This window comes from Dipodomys spectabilis, unplaced genomic scaffold (genome assembly GCF_019054845.1).
Source record: "Dipodomys spectabilis isolate Male_0828 unplaced genomic scaffold, ASM1905484v1 ptg000501l, whole genome shotgun sequence".
Taxonomy (NCBI): domain Eukaryota; kingdom Metazoa; phylum Chordata; class Mammalia; order Rodentia; family Heteromyidae; genus Dipodomys; species Dipodomys spectabilis.
Window position 1 is genome coordinate 127,702 of NW_024871178.1, and position 13,442 is coordinate 141,143.

At 54.1% G+C, this 13,442-nt stretch overlaps 1 protein-coding gene across 1 annotated transcript in view; it reads left to right on the plus strand.

Annotated features, from left to right (window-relative positions):
• The first annotated feature begins 25 nt into the window (after nt 1–25).
• Nucleotides 26–13,442, plus strand: part of Efl1 (elongation factor like GTPase 1) — a 50,378-nt gene continuing 36,961 nt past the window's right edge. Inside the window, exons 1-6 of the mRNA XM_042669660.1 lie at nt 26–76; nt 2,421–2,529; nt 3,615–3,682; nt 5,457–5,541; nt 11,709–11,842; nt 12,538–12,675. Coding sequence (XP_042525594.1) covers nt 2,439–2,529; nt 3,615–3,682; nt 5,457–5,541; nt 11,709–11,842; nt 12,538–12,675 — 516 coding nt within the window. The 5' untranslated portion in view covers nt 26–76; nt 2,421–2,438. The remainder of the gene's footprint in view (nt 77–2,420; nt 2,530–3,614; nt 3,683–5,456; nt 5,542–11,708; nt 11,843–12,537; nt 12,676–13,442) is intronic.

The window sequence follows — 13,442 nt, forward strand, 5'->3', positions numbered from 1 at the left end:
CCCCCTGCTTCCGGCGTGCGGAGGCCTCTCCGGCGCGGACGTGCGCGGAGCCGGAGCCGGAGCCCGAGGCGGGCCGGTGAGGGCGGGCCCGGGGCGCGGCGGGGACGGGGCGGAAGGTGCGCGCCGCACCCGCCCGGTGCGGGAGCCCGACGCTCCCCGGCCCACGCTCCCCGAGCCCCCGCCTCCGGGCCCGCGGGCCGGCGCGGGGCGCGGGGCTGAGGCGGCGGAGGGGCGCGGGCGGGCGGAGGGGCGCGGGCGGGCGGAGGGGCGCGGGGCTGAGGCGGCGGAGGGGCGCGGGCCGGCGGAGGGGCGCGGGGCTGAGGCGGCGGAGGGGCGCGGGGCTGAGGCGGCGGAGGGGCGCCGGGCTGAGGCGGCGGAGGGGCGCGGGCGGGCGGAGGGGCGCGGGGCTGAGGCGGCGGAGGGGCGCGGGCGGGCGGAGGGGCGCGGGGCGCCGGGCTGAGGCGGCGGAGGGGCGCGGGGCGGGTGGAGGGGCGCGGGGCTGAGGCGGCGGAGGGGCGCGGGGCTGAGGCGGCGGAGGGGCGCGGGGCTGAGGCGGCGGAGGGGCGCGGGGCGGGTGGAGGGGCGCGGGGCTGAGGCGGCGGAGGGGCGCGGGGCTGAGGCGGCGGAGGGGCGCGGGGCGGGTGGAGGGGCGCCGGGCTGAGGCGGCGGAGGGGCGCGGGGCTGAGGCGGTGGAGGGGCGCGGGGCGGGTGGAGGGGCGCGGGGCTGAGGCGGCGGAGGGGCGCGGGGCTGAGGCGGCGGAGGGGCGCGGGGCGGGTGGAGGGGCGCCGGGCTGAGGCGGCGGAGGGGCGCGGGCGGGCGGAGGGGCGCGGGCGGGCGGAGGGGCGCGGGGCTGAGGCGGCGGAGGGGCGCGGGGCTGAGGCGGTGGAGGGGCGCGGGGCGGCGGAGGGGCGCCGGGCTGAGGCGGCGGAGGGGCGCGGGGCGGGTGGAGGGGCGCGGGGCGGCGGAGGGGCGCCGGGCTGAGGCGGTGGAGGGGCGCGGGGCGGGTGGAGGGGCGCGGGGCGGCGGAGGGGCGCCGGGCTGAGGCGGTGGAGGGGCGCGGGGCGGGTGGAGGGGCGCGGGGCGGCGGAGGGGCGCCGGGCTGAGGCGGCGGAGGGGCGCGGGGCGGTGGAGGGGCGCCGGGCTGAGGCGGCGGAGGGGCGCGGGGCTGAGGCGGTGGAGGGGCGCGGGGCTGAGGCGGCGGAGGGGCGCGGGGCTGAGGCGGTGGAGGGGCGCGGGGCTGAGGCGGCGGAGGGGCGCGGGGCTGAGGCGGCGGAGGGGCGCGGGGCTGAGGCGGCGGAGGGGCGCGGGGCGGGTGGAGGGGCGCGGGGCTGAGGCGGCGGAGGGGCGCGGGGCGGGTGGAGGGGCGCGGGGCTGAGGCGGCGGAGGGGCGCGGGGCTGAGGCGGCGGAGGGGCGCGGGGCGGGTGGAGGGGCGCCGGGCTGAGGCGGCGGAGGGGCGCGGGCGGGCGGAGGGGCGCGGGCGGGCGGAGGGGCGCGGGGCTGAGGCGGCGGAGGGGCGCGGGGCTGAGGCGGCGGAGGGGCGCGGGGCTGAGGCGGCGGAGGGGCGCGGGGCTGAGGCGGTGGAGGGGCGCGGGGCTGAGGCGGTGGAGGGGCGCGGGGCGGGTGGAGGGGCGCGGGGCTGAGGCGGCGGAGGGGCGCGGGGCTGAGGCGGTGGAGGGGCGCGGGGCGGGTGGAGGGGCGCGGGGCTGAGGCGGCGGAGGGGCGCGGGGCTGAGGCGGCGGAGGGGCGCGGGGCTGAGGCGGTGGAGGGGCGCGGGGCTGAGGCGGCGGAGGGGCGCGGGGCTGAGGCGGTGGAGGGGCGCGGGGCGGGTGGAGGGGCGCGGGGCTGAGGCGGCGGAGGGGCGCGGGGCTGAGGCGGTGGAGGGGCGCGGGGCGGGTGGAGGGGCGCGGGGCTGAGGCGGCGGAGGGGCGCGGGGCTGAGGCGGCGGAGGGGCGCGGGGCTGAGGCGGTGGAGGGGCGCGGGGCTGAGGCGGCGGAGGGGCGCGGGGCTGAGGCGGTGGAGGGGCGCTGGGCTGAGGCGGCGGAGGGGCGCGGGCGGGCGGAGGGGCGCGGGCGGGCGGAGGGGCGCGGGGCTGAGGCGGCAGAGGGGCGCAGGGCGGGCCGGCGGAGGGGCGCGGGGCTGAGGCGGCGGAGGGGCGCGGGGCGGCGGAGGGGCGCGGGCCGGCGGAGGGGCGCGGGCCGGCGCAGGGCGATGCCCCCCCCCCCCCCCCCCCCCCCGTCCTGAAGCGCCGCCGCCGCCCCGCCGTCCTCGGACGAGTCCGGACGAGCAGAGCAGACCCGCGCGCACCGTCCCTGCTCCCTGACTTTCAGGCTGCGCCCCGCCCAGCAATAAACGTGTCGGTTGAAGGGGTCAGGGGTCAGGGGTCGGAGCAGTCACCCGTCACACCTGTGTCACTCCTAGTCGCGGAGGCCGGTCACCATGGTGCTCAAGAGCGTGGCGAAGACGGCCCAGCTGCAGAGGAACGCCGCCCGCATCAGGAACATCTGCGTCTTGGCTCACGTCGACCACGGTGAGCAGCTGTCTGCGCGCCTCGCTCTCCTTCGTGGGAGCAGGCGTGTCTCTGCGTGCCTAGGTTTAAACCAGAACCCGATGTTTTGTTAAATTGTGCACATTTCTTAAATGGCTTTGTGTGCAAAATCCTACAGTTCTGGTCACCACGCCCCGGGGCCTTTGAATAGAATCTTACTTAACTCCTCAGGCATTTGTGGGAAAGCTGCTAAGTTTGAAGCCTTTTGTTAGGTTTATCAGGAGGCAGACGTTTGTTGCTCCCCAATCCTGGAGGAGCATTTAGGGGTGACAGAGGGCTGGGTCAGATGTATGAGAGAAATGCGGATTGTAAGCATTGGAAGAACTCAAGGACACAGCTCTAGGGTGGGTTAGGAAAGGTGTCAGAGTAGTTAATGTTGGGGATGCTCCACCAGCAGGGGCTCAGGAAGACAGAGGGGGCATCACTGTAAGCTGCAGGGGAAGGAGGAAAGAAGCCCAGGACCAGGGCAGAGATAGCTCAGACAGACTGTGAAGCAACCATAGCGTTATTAGGGTGTAGGGAGCCATTAGGGAAAGAGTAAAGCAGGGTAATAGCATAACAAGTGGTAGATTAGATCAGACAAGTTGAAGAGCTTGGGGTGGATTGAACAGGGGAGGTGGTAGGCCCTTGGCCACTGGTATAAACGCTGGAGTATGGGAACTGGGAGAGAGAGATAATGGGTCCTTTACAGGTGAAGCCAGCTGAGAATGAGTTTTCTGTACAAATCACTGACCAGCCCTGCTCTTCAGTGAGTTTGTGGGATTATATTGCACACATTTTGAGGACATGAGGCCTGAAAATAGTTTTGTGCTCTTTAAAATCGGTCCCTGTGTGTGCAAAACAAACTTAAAATGTGTTAAACTGGTATTCTAGAAAACTCAGACGAGGCTAATGAGCTCCACAAGATGAGAGTACCCTGTCCATGTCCTTCTGGGTAGTGTTCTGTACAAAAGACTGTAAAACTTAAAATGTCCCTTGCTAAACAAATTCTTATGACATAAAATCCATAGGTCAGTCAGCCCACCAACCCCTTTAAAAAGACTGATTTTTAATGTTATTTTTAACAGGAAAAACTACTCTTGCTGATTGTCTTATATCTAGCAATGGAATCATCTCCAGCCGCCTGGCAGGCAAGGTATGTTGTTACATTTGATGAATACTTGTTGGAATATTGGAGCCACTTTTTGTGTTCTTTAATTATATAAAAAATTCTAAAACGTATTTCTTACAGCTGAGAAATTGCCCTTCTATTAAGCTAGTTAAAGTCGATACTGAGATAACGCTATCTGGGTATTGCTTTGTGCTGGTATATATTAGTAATGTACAAGGGTGAATGTGTACAAGTTAAATGATTGAGAGAAATTTCAGAGAAACAAGGTGAGTTGGGTGGTTTGAAGCCCTCAAGTGGTGGGAAATCATTTGGATAAACATTAATTTGTGTGGAGTATATAATTAGAAGGACGCATTTGCCCAGGGACTCCTGGGAGAGAAAGCATGCTGATAGGGACACCACGCCTGGAAGACTAGAGTTCAGAGTTCCAAGTACCAGAGGAGGATTCTGGGCTTGGGCGCTGTCCCTCAGCTCTTCAGCTCAAGGCTAGCGCTCTACCACTTGAGCCACAGTGCCACTTCTGGCGTTTTTCTTTTTTTGCTTATGTGGTGCTGAGGAATCGAACCCAGGACCTCATGCATGCAAGGCAAGCGCTCTACCACACCTTCCCAGCCCCCAGAGGAAGGATTCTTAAGCTCCACTGTCAAAATGAATATAGTGCTTTCAAAATAAATTTAAAAGATCTTTGTTTCTACTGTGAGTTGGAAGGGCATGGAATAATTAACTTAGCAGTAGAAAAATAAAGAGATGTTCCTGTCCTTACTGAATCTCAGACAATCTAGGATTTAATCAGCAGATTTACTAGGTAACCAGGAATGGTAGGACAAGGAGATGGAGAAGCAGGTGGAATCAGCAGAGTAGAGACAGGAGAGGTACAGGTAGAACGGCATTGAGATCATTTGCCTTACGGAGCTAGCTCAAGGTTGAGTGTAGTAATGGCGCGCTTTTATTTTCTGTACTAGAGAAGTTAGAAGAAATACAATAACCAAAAAGGATGAAAGAATAATAAAGCAATGAAATACAGAATAATTTCTAGAAAGGATCAGTGAATGATAGCAAAAAACCAAAAGTTGTAGACACTTGTAATACTTAAAAGAGTGAGCTAATGTGGACTGGCCCTTAACAGTGTTGGTTACTGATCCATCATTGTGACACGGTATACTCTCCTCAGCTGGCTTTCCTTCTCAGCCTCTGTCCCTAGTGAAGAACAAGCCGCTCTGTAGGGTCCCTAGTGAAGAACAAGCCGCTGTGTAGGGTCCCTAGTGAAGAACAAGCCGCTCTGTAGGGTCCCTAGTGAAGAACAAGCCGCTCTGTAGGGCCCCTAGTGAAGAACAAGCCGCTGTGTAGGGTCCCTAGTGAAGAACAAGCCGCTGTGTAGGGTCCCTAGTGAAGAACAAGCCGCTGTGTAGGGTCCCTAGTGAAGAACAAGCCGCTGTGTAGGGTCCCTAGTGAAGAACAAGCCGCTGTGTAGGGTCCCTAGTGAAGAACAAGCCGCTCTGTAGGGTCCCTAGTGAAGAACAAGCCGCTCTGTAGGGTCCCTAGTGAAGAACAAGCCGCTGTGTAGGGTCCCTAGTGAAGAACAAGCCGCTGTGTAGGGTCCCTAGTGAAGAACAAGCCGCTGTGTAGGGTCCCTAGTGAAGAACAAGCCGCTGTGTAGGGTCCCTAGTGAAGAACAAGCCGCTCTGTAGGGTCCCTAGTGAAGAACAAGCCGCTCTGTAGGGTCCCTAGTGAAGAACAAGCCGCTCTGTAGGGTCCGTCTGGTTCTTGGGAAATGAGGGTGCAGCTGTTGTCTTTCCAGTTGCGGTACCTGGACAGCAGGGAGGACGAGCAGGTCCGGGGGATCACCATGAAGTCCAGTGCCATCTCACTACATTTTGCCCAAGGTAAACCAGGAATTTTCCATCTCCAAGGCATCTTCTCTTTCTGAATTAATTGCTTGCTTCAGTTTCTTTATGCTCCATGTATTTCATTCAATATACTGGCCTCTCCAGATAATGTATTGTCAGAGTCAGGCTGACCAGGCCTGGACGCAGATGGGGACCTCTGGAGGGCAGAAGAACTGGCAGGTCACACCTGTGGATTCTTCACCAGGAGTCAAGAGCCCTGGGACGTGGCCGGCTCACCCTTAGTGTTGCATTTCCTGGAGGCATGCGTGTTCTGCCCCATGGCCTGCACAGTAGATGTGGCGTTGCCATTGTAGTAGTAGCCTGCCGTCCCTGAATGAAGACAGTAACACTAGGGATTCTCTAATAGAAGTGTAGTGGATAAGCGTGTGAAATAGTGTTCACTCATGCTCACCAAAAACAGCCAACCACATAAATGCTGGTGGAAGAATGGCTAAGTAAATGGACATGCGCATGCTGTGAAGTATTATGTAGCGTTAAATGCCTCATCTGTGTGTAATTATACAGAAGAGTGTGTTGAGAGACCAAGAAGCAGTAGCAGAGTATTTTTGTGTAAGATAGGAGTGGTTTAAGACGTGTGTAGATAAAGGTGTTGGAAAGGCACATAGCAACCTTGGCAGTGCCCTCTCCAGGAACTGGACTGTGACAACATTGTACTTTTCAGACTATTTACTTTGTTCTGTTGAAAAAAAACTGCACAAAAATGTGTATTTTTATAACTTGACGAAAACAATAAAGACTTGTTTCGTAATGAACTGACCCGTGGTTCATCCTTCTCAGTTTTGAGTCTGGCACTGGTACCAAGGGACACACTGTATATGGGGTGTGGATGTTCTTTTTGGCAGCAGTCTCAAAACTGTTTTTGTACCAAATCAAAAGCTATTAGTCACATGAATTCCCTAATGCTTTATTAAATTCCTCTCGTATTGTAAAGTACATCTCCTTAATATTATATGTTGTGATGTATACCCAGAGAAGGGAGTTGATGATCTCTGTTTTCTCAGTGAATTGAAGCCTTTAATCTTCTGTATTTATATTATGTTAACTGGACGGTTCTTCCTGGTTGGTTGTAGTTGCTGGGCTCTGCACTTTGTCTCTAGTCATCCTTGTCTCCTGTTTAGACTGCGTTATTCAAGGCCAATTGGTATGCCGTCAAATTCACCCAGTGAGAGCTGGGAATGCGGCTCAGTGGTAGAGTGCTTGTATAACATGCATGAAGCCCTGGGTTCGATTCCTCAGTACCATATAGACAGAAAAAACCAGAAGTGGAGCTGTGGCTCAAGTGGGAGAGCACTATCCTTAAGCAGAGAGGCTCAGGGACAGAGCCCAGGCACTGAGTTCAAACCCAAGGACTGGGAAAAAAAAAGTTTACCCAGTTGACCTCCGCAGTTTGAATTGACTTATCTTTCAGGTATGTTGTTGTTGGGAGTATGTCCGCGGACCCTGGAAATTGAATGCTCAGACTCTGGCCTGAGCAGCTCACCCCTTCCTTGGGTTTGTAGGACAGAGATTGGAGCTTAGTTTGAGGTTCAGTAGTGCCGGAGCCTGCCGGCAAAGAAAAGGAATCCTGAATTAGGGGGCGAGGTTGCGGAAAAATAAAGACATAAGACAAAGGATGGGGTCGGAGGTCGGCAGCTCAAGACTGCAGCACCATTTATTTTTAACTTTCCCTAGTATATACTGTTAGAAGTTAAGAGGTAACATAAGGCTACAGTAGTCCAGAAAAACAAGGAAAATTTCAGTAAAAACAGTGCAGTAAAACAAGACAAGGTCAGCTGGTAGAAAGTAAAACAAACTCTGCAGACATAGCAGAGCAATCCCCAGCACCTGGTGTTTTTTAAGTAAGCCAGTTCCTTGTCCGTGCCTTCAAGTGAGCACCGGGGTCAAGATGACCTTTAAACTTTACTGTCGGCTCCCAACACAGTAGCTTATTGAAAGAGTATGCACACAATTATTCTGGGGACGATACTTAGGAACACCAAGAATGAGTTACTGGAGTAACAAATCCTAGAGCCGTTGTAGCCAGATTTTAATTCTGTTCCTAGAGAGCACATCAGGAAAAGTTGGTGGGTGGGTGTTCTCTGTGTGTCCAAAGGCTCCTGTCCTGCGTACCTGTCTGTAGCCTTTGTCAACTCCCCATCTTCATATGCTCCCCTAGCCTGCCCGTTCCTTCGTCTTACTTCTACTTTTCCTGCTTCGCTCCTTTTGTGAGCTTTCCTTCCTACCAGTCCATTACAGAGGCTTCACCCATGATTGGTCTCCTGGACTGGCCAGTCATCCCCCATCCTTAGAACTCGAGAGTTTGAACTTAGGGCCTCACTTGCTAGCTAGTTAGTCTACCACTTGAATCACATCTCTAGCTTTTGCTGGTTATTTTGTAAGTATGGTGTCACTTTTTGCCAGTCTAGTCTGGCCTAAAATCTTCCTCTTTATGTATATACTTGTAGTTTGAATGCCAGCTATGTATTACTAGGCCCAGCTGGGCTGGCTTTACCGCAGTCCTGACCTCTGTCTCCTGAGTGACTGGAATTGCAGGCATCTGCACTGTACCTCATTCTAACTGATTTCTTGAAATCTTAAAAACAAACTTATCAGTTTATACTTGTCTAGAAGAATCCAGTAGGCTTCATTATAGGACATTTACTAAAACACAAGAATGAAACAAACCACTGTTTTACTACCACTTCGTGTCTATCAGTTTTTATATGTATTTTTTATGTGTGATTTTGTATGTGCAAATGTTAGTTTATTCTAACACTTGTCCAATATGATTAACAAGTATGATGTTCTCGATGATGCTGATGTGAGCCACTTGTGGTGGTACCTGAGGTGGTCCTGGTGAGATGCAGGTTTTACCACCAGCCAGGGTGAGGGCGGGACCCTCACTCCAGCTCAGTCCTGGTGCAGCTATTGATGCCCTGTGGGAATTTACATCTTTAGGATTTGGTGTGATTTCTCAAATGTTGGCAACTTTTTGAAAATTGTGAAATGCTGCCAGACACAATGAACTGTAGGGAACTTTAATGTCGCCTAGAAACCTCAGGAGTATCGACTCTCAAACAACCCGCTTCAGCGGCACTCCGGACTCACCCGGGGCCACCACCTGCAATCTGGTTCTACTGCAAGCACAGGGAGCAATGGTGGAGCAGTTTTCTGCACCGATACCAAATTGAACGCCTGGTGGTGGGCAGGCGGAGAGCTGGTTTCAGCGCTGGGCTCTCTGGCCCACTCTCAGAGGACCCCCTGTCGCCCGGCACACAGGCCAGTGTGGACCAGCGCGGTCCTCCTCGCCTGGGCCGTAGCCACCTTTGCTTCCAGCTGTGGGGACGTGACCTGTGCTCCCGGCTACTCCTTGGGACAGAATCCCTCGTTTGACTGGAAGGTCAGGTTTTGTTCTCTCAGGACAGTAAAGGCTTTACTTTGTGAGGCTTTCAGTTGGTGCCAGGACCAAGTACTGGAGCCCTGAGGGTTTAATTCCAAGCTGGGTGTCTCGTGTATGGCGCTTGGTCTGCATACCCCTGTGAGATGGGCTTGTCCTTATTTTCCAACTGTGAGATCAGGTTCTTGGAACCAAGTCGTTGGCATCTCCAATCCATTTGCTGAAGTCCATCTGTATGAAGTCGGTCTATCCAGGTCTCCCTCAACTAATTTCTTCGTGTAGCAGCTCTAACCCACCACAGGTGGGGGGTGCCTTGTGGTCCTGGGGCCAGTATTTCCCACACCTGTTGGCTGTGGTTTCGGCCCAAGACATAAACCACACAATCTGGAATTGTTAAGGTGTAATACATTATGTTTCTTGTTGTGTACCAAACGAGGCTAAAGATCTTCCTAGGTAAACATCCCTGCATCCACAGGATCTTTACATTGATGTTCACCTCTGGCCTGCCGTCTTCTGAAGATACTGCTTTCCTTGTGCTGCTTTTTTCTTTCTTTCTTTTTTCTTTCTTTCTTTCTTTCTTTCTTTCTTTCTTTCTCTCTCTCTCTCTCTCTCTCTCTCTCTCTCTCTCTCTCTCTCTCTCTCTCTCTCTTTCTTTCTTTTTCTGATCCTGGACCTTTACCCATGGCAAGAATGCTACCACTTGAGCATACGTCAAGGCCCTTTGTTTTGGAGACTGTGTCCTGCTACCTTTAAGTGAAGCTGCTGTTTTGGGATCTGTGGGAGGCTCTACCCCAAGTGGGCCATTGCTTTGAGGCCCTGGTTATTTGACATGGTGTTCTTTGGGAATGTCCATGGTTACTTTTGGCTGGGCCTTCTGTGCTCGGTGCTCTCAAGCCTCATTCCTTATCAAGTTTTCCTGGAAAGGCCTTGAGGCCAGGGGCATGGCACTGAGCCAGGCAGCCTAGTCCTAGCAGATGGTGATCTTTCCCACGGGAACACTTCGGAAGCCTTCCCCTGCTCTTTCAGGAGTTCACTACCTGTGAGATGGTGGCAGATGGGATAGCATTTACTGCCAGGCTGTGTGGAGTGCTTGAAGGCATGGTCTTTGCAGTTAGAGAGCTTGAACTTCTCTGCCAATTTGAATTTTGTCTTAAGACAGTTAAGCTCTGAGTTCAGTTCTAGCAGAATGTCCTTGAGAAAGATCCCCAGTGTCACTTGCTTTGTAACATGGCACTAATGGTAGCAGCTGCTGGGCCGTCCACGGCAGTCTCCACACTGTGTCATTGTCACGTCACCTAGGTCATGAGCAAGTCATCAAAGTTACGTCAGGAGACTCTTTTAAATGGTCCATTCAACACCATAGTAACTCTTAAGTAAGCTAACATCAGTAAGCAGTGAAGGGAGGAACAAAATAAAATAACTGTGGACATTCCAGTAGTTTACCTTTAGACATAATAAAGTCAGAGTTAACAGTAATGGTCTGCACGTGGTGGTTCAGTCCTGTTACAGCTAGCTACTTGGAGGCAGACGTCTGTGGCTCACAGTTTGAAGCCAGCACCTCGAGGTCTAGCTCAGCCAGCAGCTGGGCATGGCATATATCTGTTATTGTGGTGATAAAGGCTAAATAGGAGGTTGGAATTGCAGGGCAGCCTGGGCATAAAGCAGACCCTATCTGGAAAATAACCCACATCCAAGGGGGACAGTGGAGTGAGGCCCTAAGATCAAAGCCCCGTGAAGTTAGCAATCATGGGGGTAACGTATTGTTACTACTGGGGTATCGTGGTACGAAATCTCTATAACCTGTGCTAGCCAGTTGTTCTGCTTTGATGGGATGTATGGACTTCAGTGCTAACCCAGACAGTGAGGTGGGGCCTGGCCCTTGTCTGAGTGCCGTCCCCTTGTCAGGACTGTCGAAGGGGAGCATAAACATGAGCACACACAGCCCACGGCTAGCACGTGGCGACTGCTCCTTCAGTGATGGGGTCCGAATCTGATTGAGCCCACGGCTAGCACGTGGCGACTGCTCCTTCAGTGATTGATTGGGGTCTGAATCTGATTCAGCAGGTTCACAGCCTCAGAAGTTAGAAGAGGAACTTGGCCAGCTGCTCTCTCTCGTCTTCTTAAATGGGCATTTGGGTTTTTTTTTTTTTTTTTTTAATTATTATTAAATTTTGTGTGTGTGTGCCGGTACTATGGCTTGAACTCAGGGCATGGACACTGTCCCTGAGGTTTTGTGCTCAAGGCTAGTGTTCTACCACACGAGCCAAAGCTGGCTTTTTGGAGATAAGAGTCTCTCGTGGACTTCCCTGCTTGGGTTGGCTTTGAACTACTATCCTCTGGTCTCTGCTTTCTAAATAGGTAGGCTTACAGGTGTGAGCCACGGGCACCCAGCTCGGTGACCATTGGAGCAGCTTCACACTTGAACTCCTAAGTCCCACAAGCATCGGTTTCTTTGAGTCTCAATTTCGTAGTTAATAGCATGAGAATGAATAGTATTATCACAGGGTTATAAGGATTAAATGCTGTGTGATTAGATCCTAGTTCTTGGCTCACACACCTCCTAGGAAGTGCTAAGCATTAGAGTGGTGCTAGCCTCAAACCTTTGACACAGCTGCTGTTTGGAATTAGAAGGGTGCCCTCACTAAGAGCTTTGGGCTCCATAAGTGTATTCAGACTTGTCTTAGAAGTTCCTTTGTTCTAGAACGCCAGGGAAAACTCGTTGTAAATACATGCAGCTGAAAAGGCATGCTTTGCAATGTTACTCCAGGTGGTGAGGAGTACCTGATTAATCTGATAGACTCCCCGGGGCACGTGGATTTCTCTTCTGAAGTGTCAACTGCTGTCCGGATTTGTGATGGCTGCATCATCGTGGTGGACGCTGTGGAAGGGGTCTGCCCACAGGTAACGGTGTGCGGTGAGAGAGTTGCGTGGCTGGAGAAGGTGGGGAAAAGAGGAGAGACTGTACTACTGTGCACTGTTTTAGACTTTTTCCTGACATTTACAAAATTGGCTTTAGAGTTCACATTTGGTAATATTCCAGTTTGAAGTGGAGTTAAGTCTCTAGAGATGGTGATAATGATGATGGTGGTACTTTGGATAGAATGTCATGGGTAGGAGAAATTGTCTTCTAAGTCTGCAGTTCTGCACACACACGCACACACGCGCGCACACACACGCGCAGGCACAAGTGCCCTTTTCCATCCTCTCCTGCACTCCCAATGTGAGAAGGGCAGCCTTGGTCTGTGTGGTGACCACAGAATGGCAAGCTGGTGGTTGCAATCTGGGAGATAAACAAGAGCAGGGAGCAGGGCACTGGTCCCCTCGGAGGTCCTTGTGTAATCCTCCACTTAACTCCTGAGGGCACATTTCCACTGCGTCTTTGCCTTCTTTACATACTGTACCCATTCTTAAACTGTCGATCCCATAAGCCAGGGTGATTCTCATCTGCAGTTCTTGGTACTGTTCCTTAAGTATACTTGGTGCAAACAGTGAAGCCTCCTGTTCCTGGTATAGCCTGTGGGGTGGTGGGAATGTGCTGGTTGACACTCAAGAACTATTGCACCGCCTGAGTTTTACCTTTTTCTTTATATTATCAGACCCAGGCTGTTCTGCGACAAGCTTGGCTGGAAAACATTCGTCCAGTATTGGTGATCAATAAGCTGGACCGCTTGATAGTAGAGCTAAAATTCACCCCACAGGAGGCCTATTCTCATCTCAAGAATATTTTAGAACAGGTAAGTGCTCTTCAATATTTTAAAAACGGGGGTCAGGGGCTTGCGGAAGTCCATGCAGTTGTTCCCAGTTCCCTCATGTTGGGGTTCTCCCTGTGACCGAGGCAGCAGAGCTGGTATGCTGGGGCCCTCAGCCCGTCACTATGAAGGGTGGACGGTAGGCACCCTTGTTTAAAAGTTTGTCGTTCAGTTCGTAAGTAAGGAACACCACAGGAGGCTCTGTGGTGTTTTATTACCTACCTTCGGAAGGAATCTTACATAGGAATTTATTCAGAATGTATTTGTCTAGATACATGACAAAGGAATGAATGCAGGCAATTGTAAGTATTTACTGGACAGTTCTGTTCCAGGAGCTCACAGAATGTGAAGGAGAGAGACAGCTGAGGAGATAGTTTGGGGCAATGAGCTGCTCCCTGAGTGTGACTGGGGGCGTAATGGACAGCCATGTAGCAGTATGAGTCAGAAAACATCCTGCAATGCAGACCTTGAGGTGGAAGAAAGGTGACTGGTGGCCGGGTAGAGACCCAGAGGATGGGCACTCCCAAAAGAAGGGGTGAGGGGGGCCTGGACAGCGCTTCCCTCAGGGAAGGAGGTGACCAGAGATGAGAAAGAAATCATAAAGCCTAGACTTCAGTATGCCTGGCATGCCATGCATAGGATTTTGCAGTTCTTCCAGACAGTGAGAAGCTGTGGTGCAGCCAGTCAGCTTGAGTATGTTCATTTGTTCAAGAGGGAATGGCAGAGGAGGAGCAGAGGAGGGTGACCCCTGG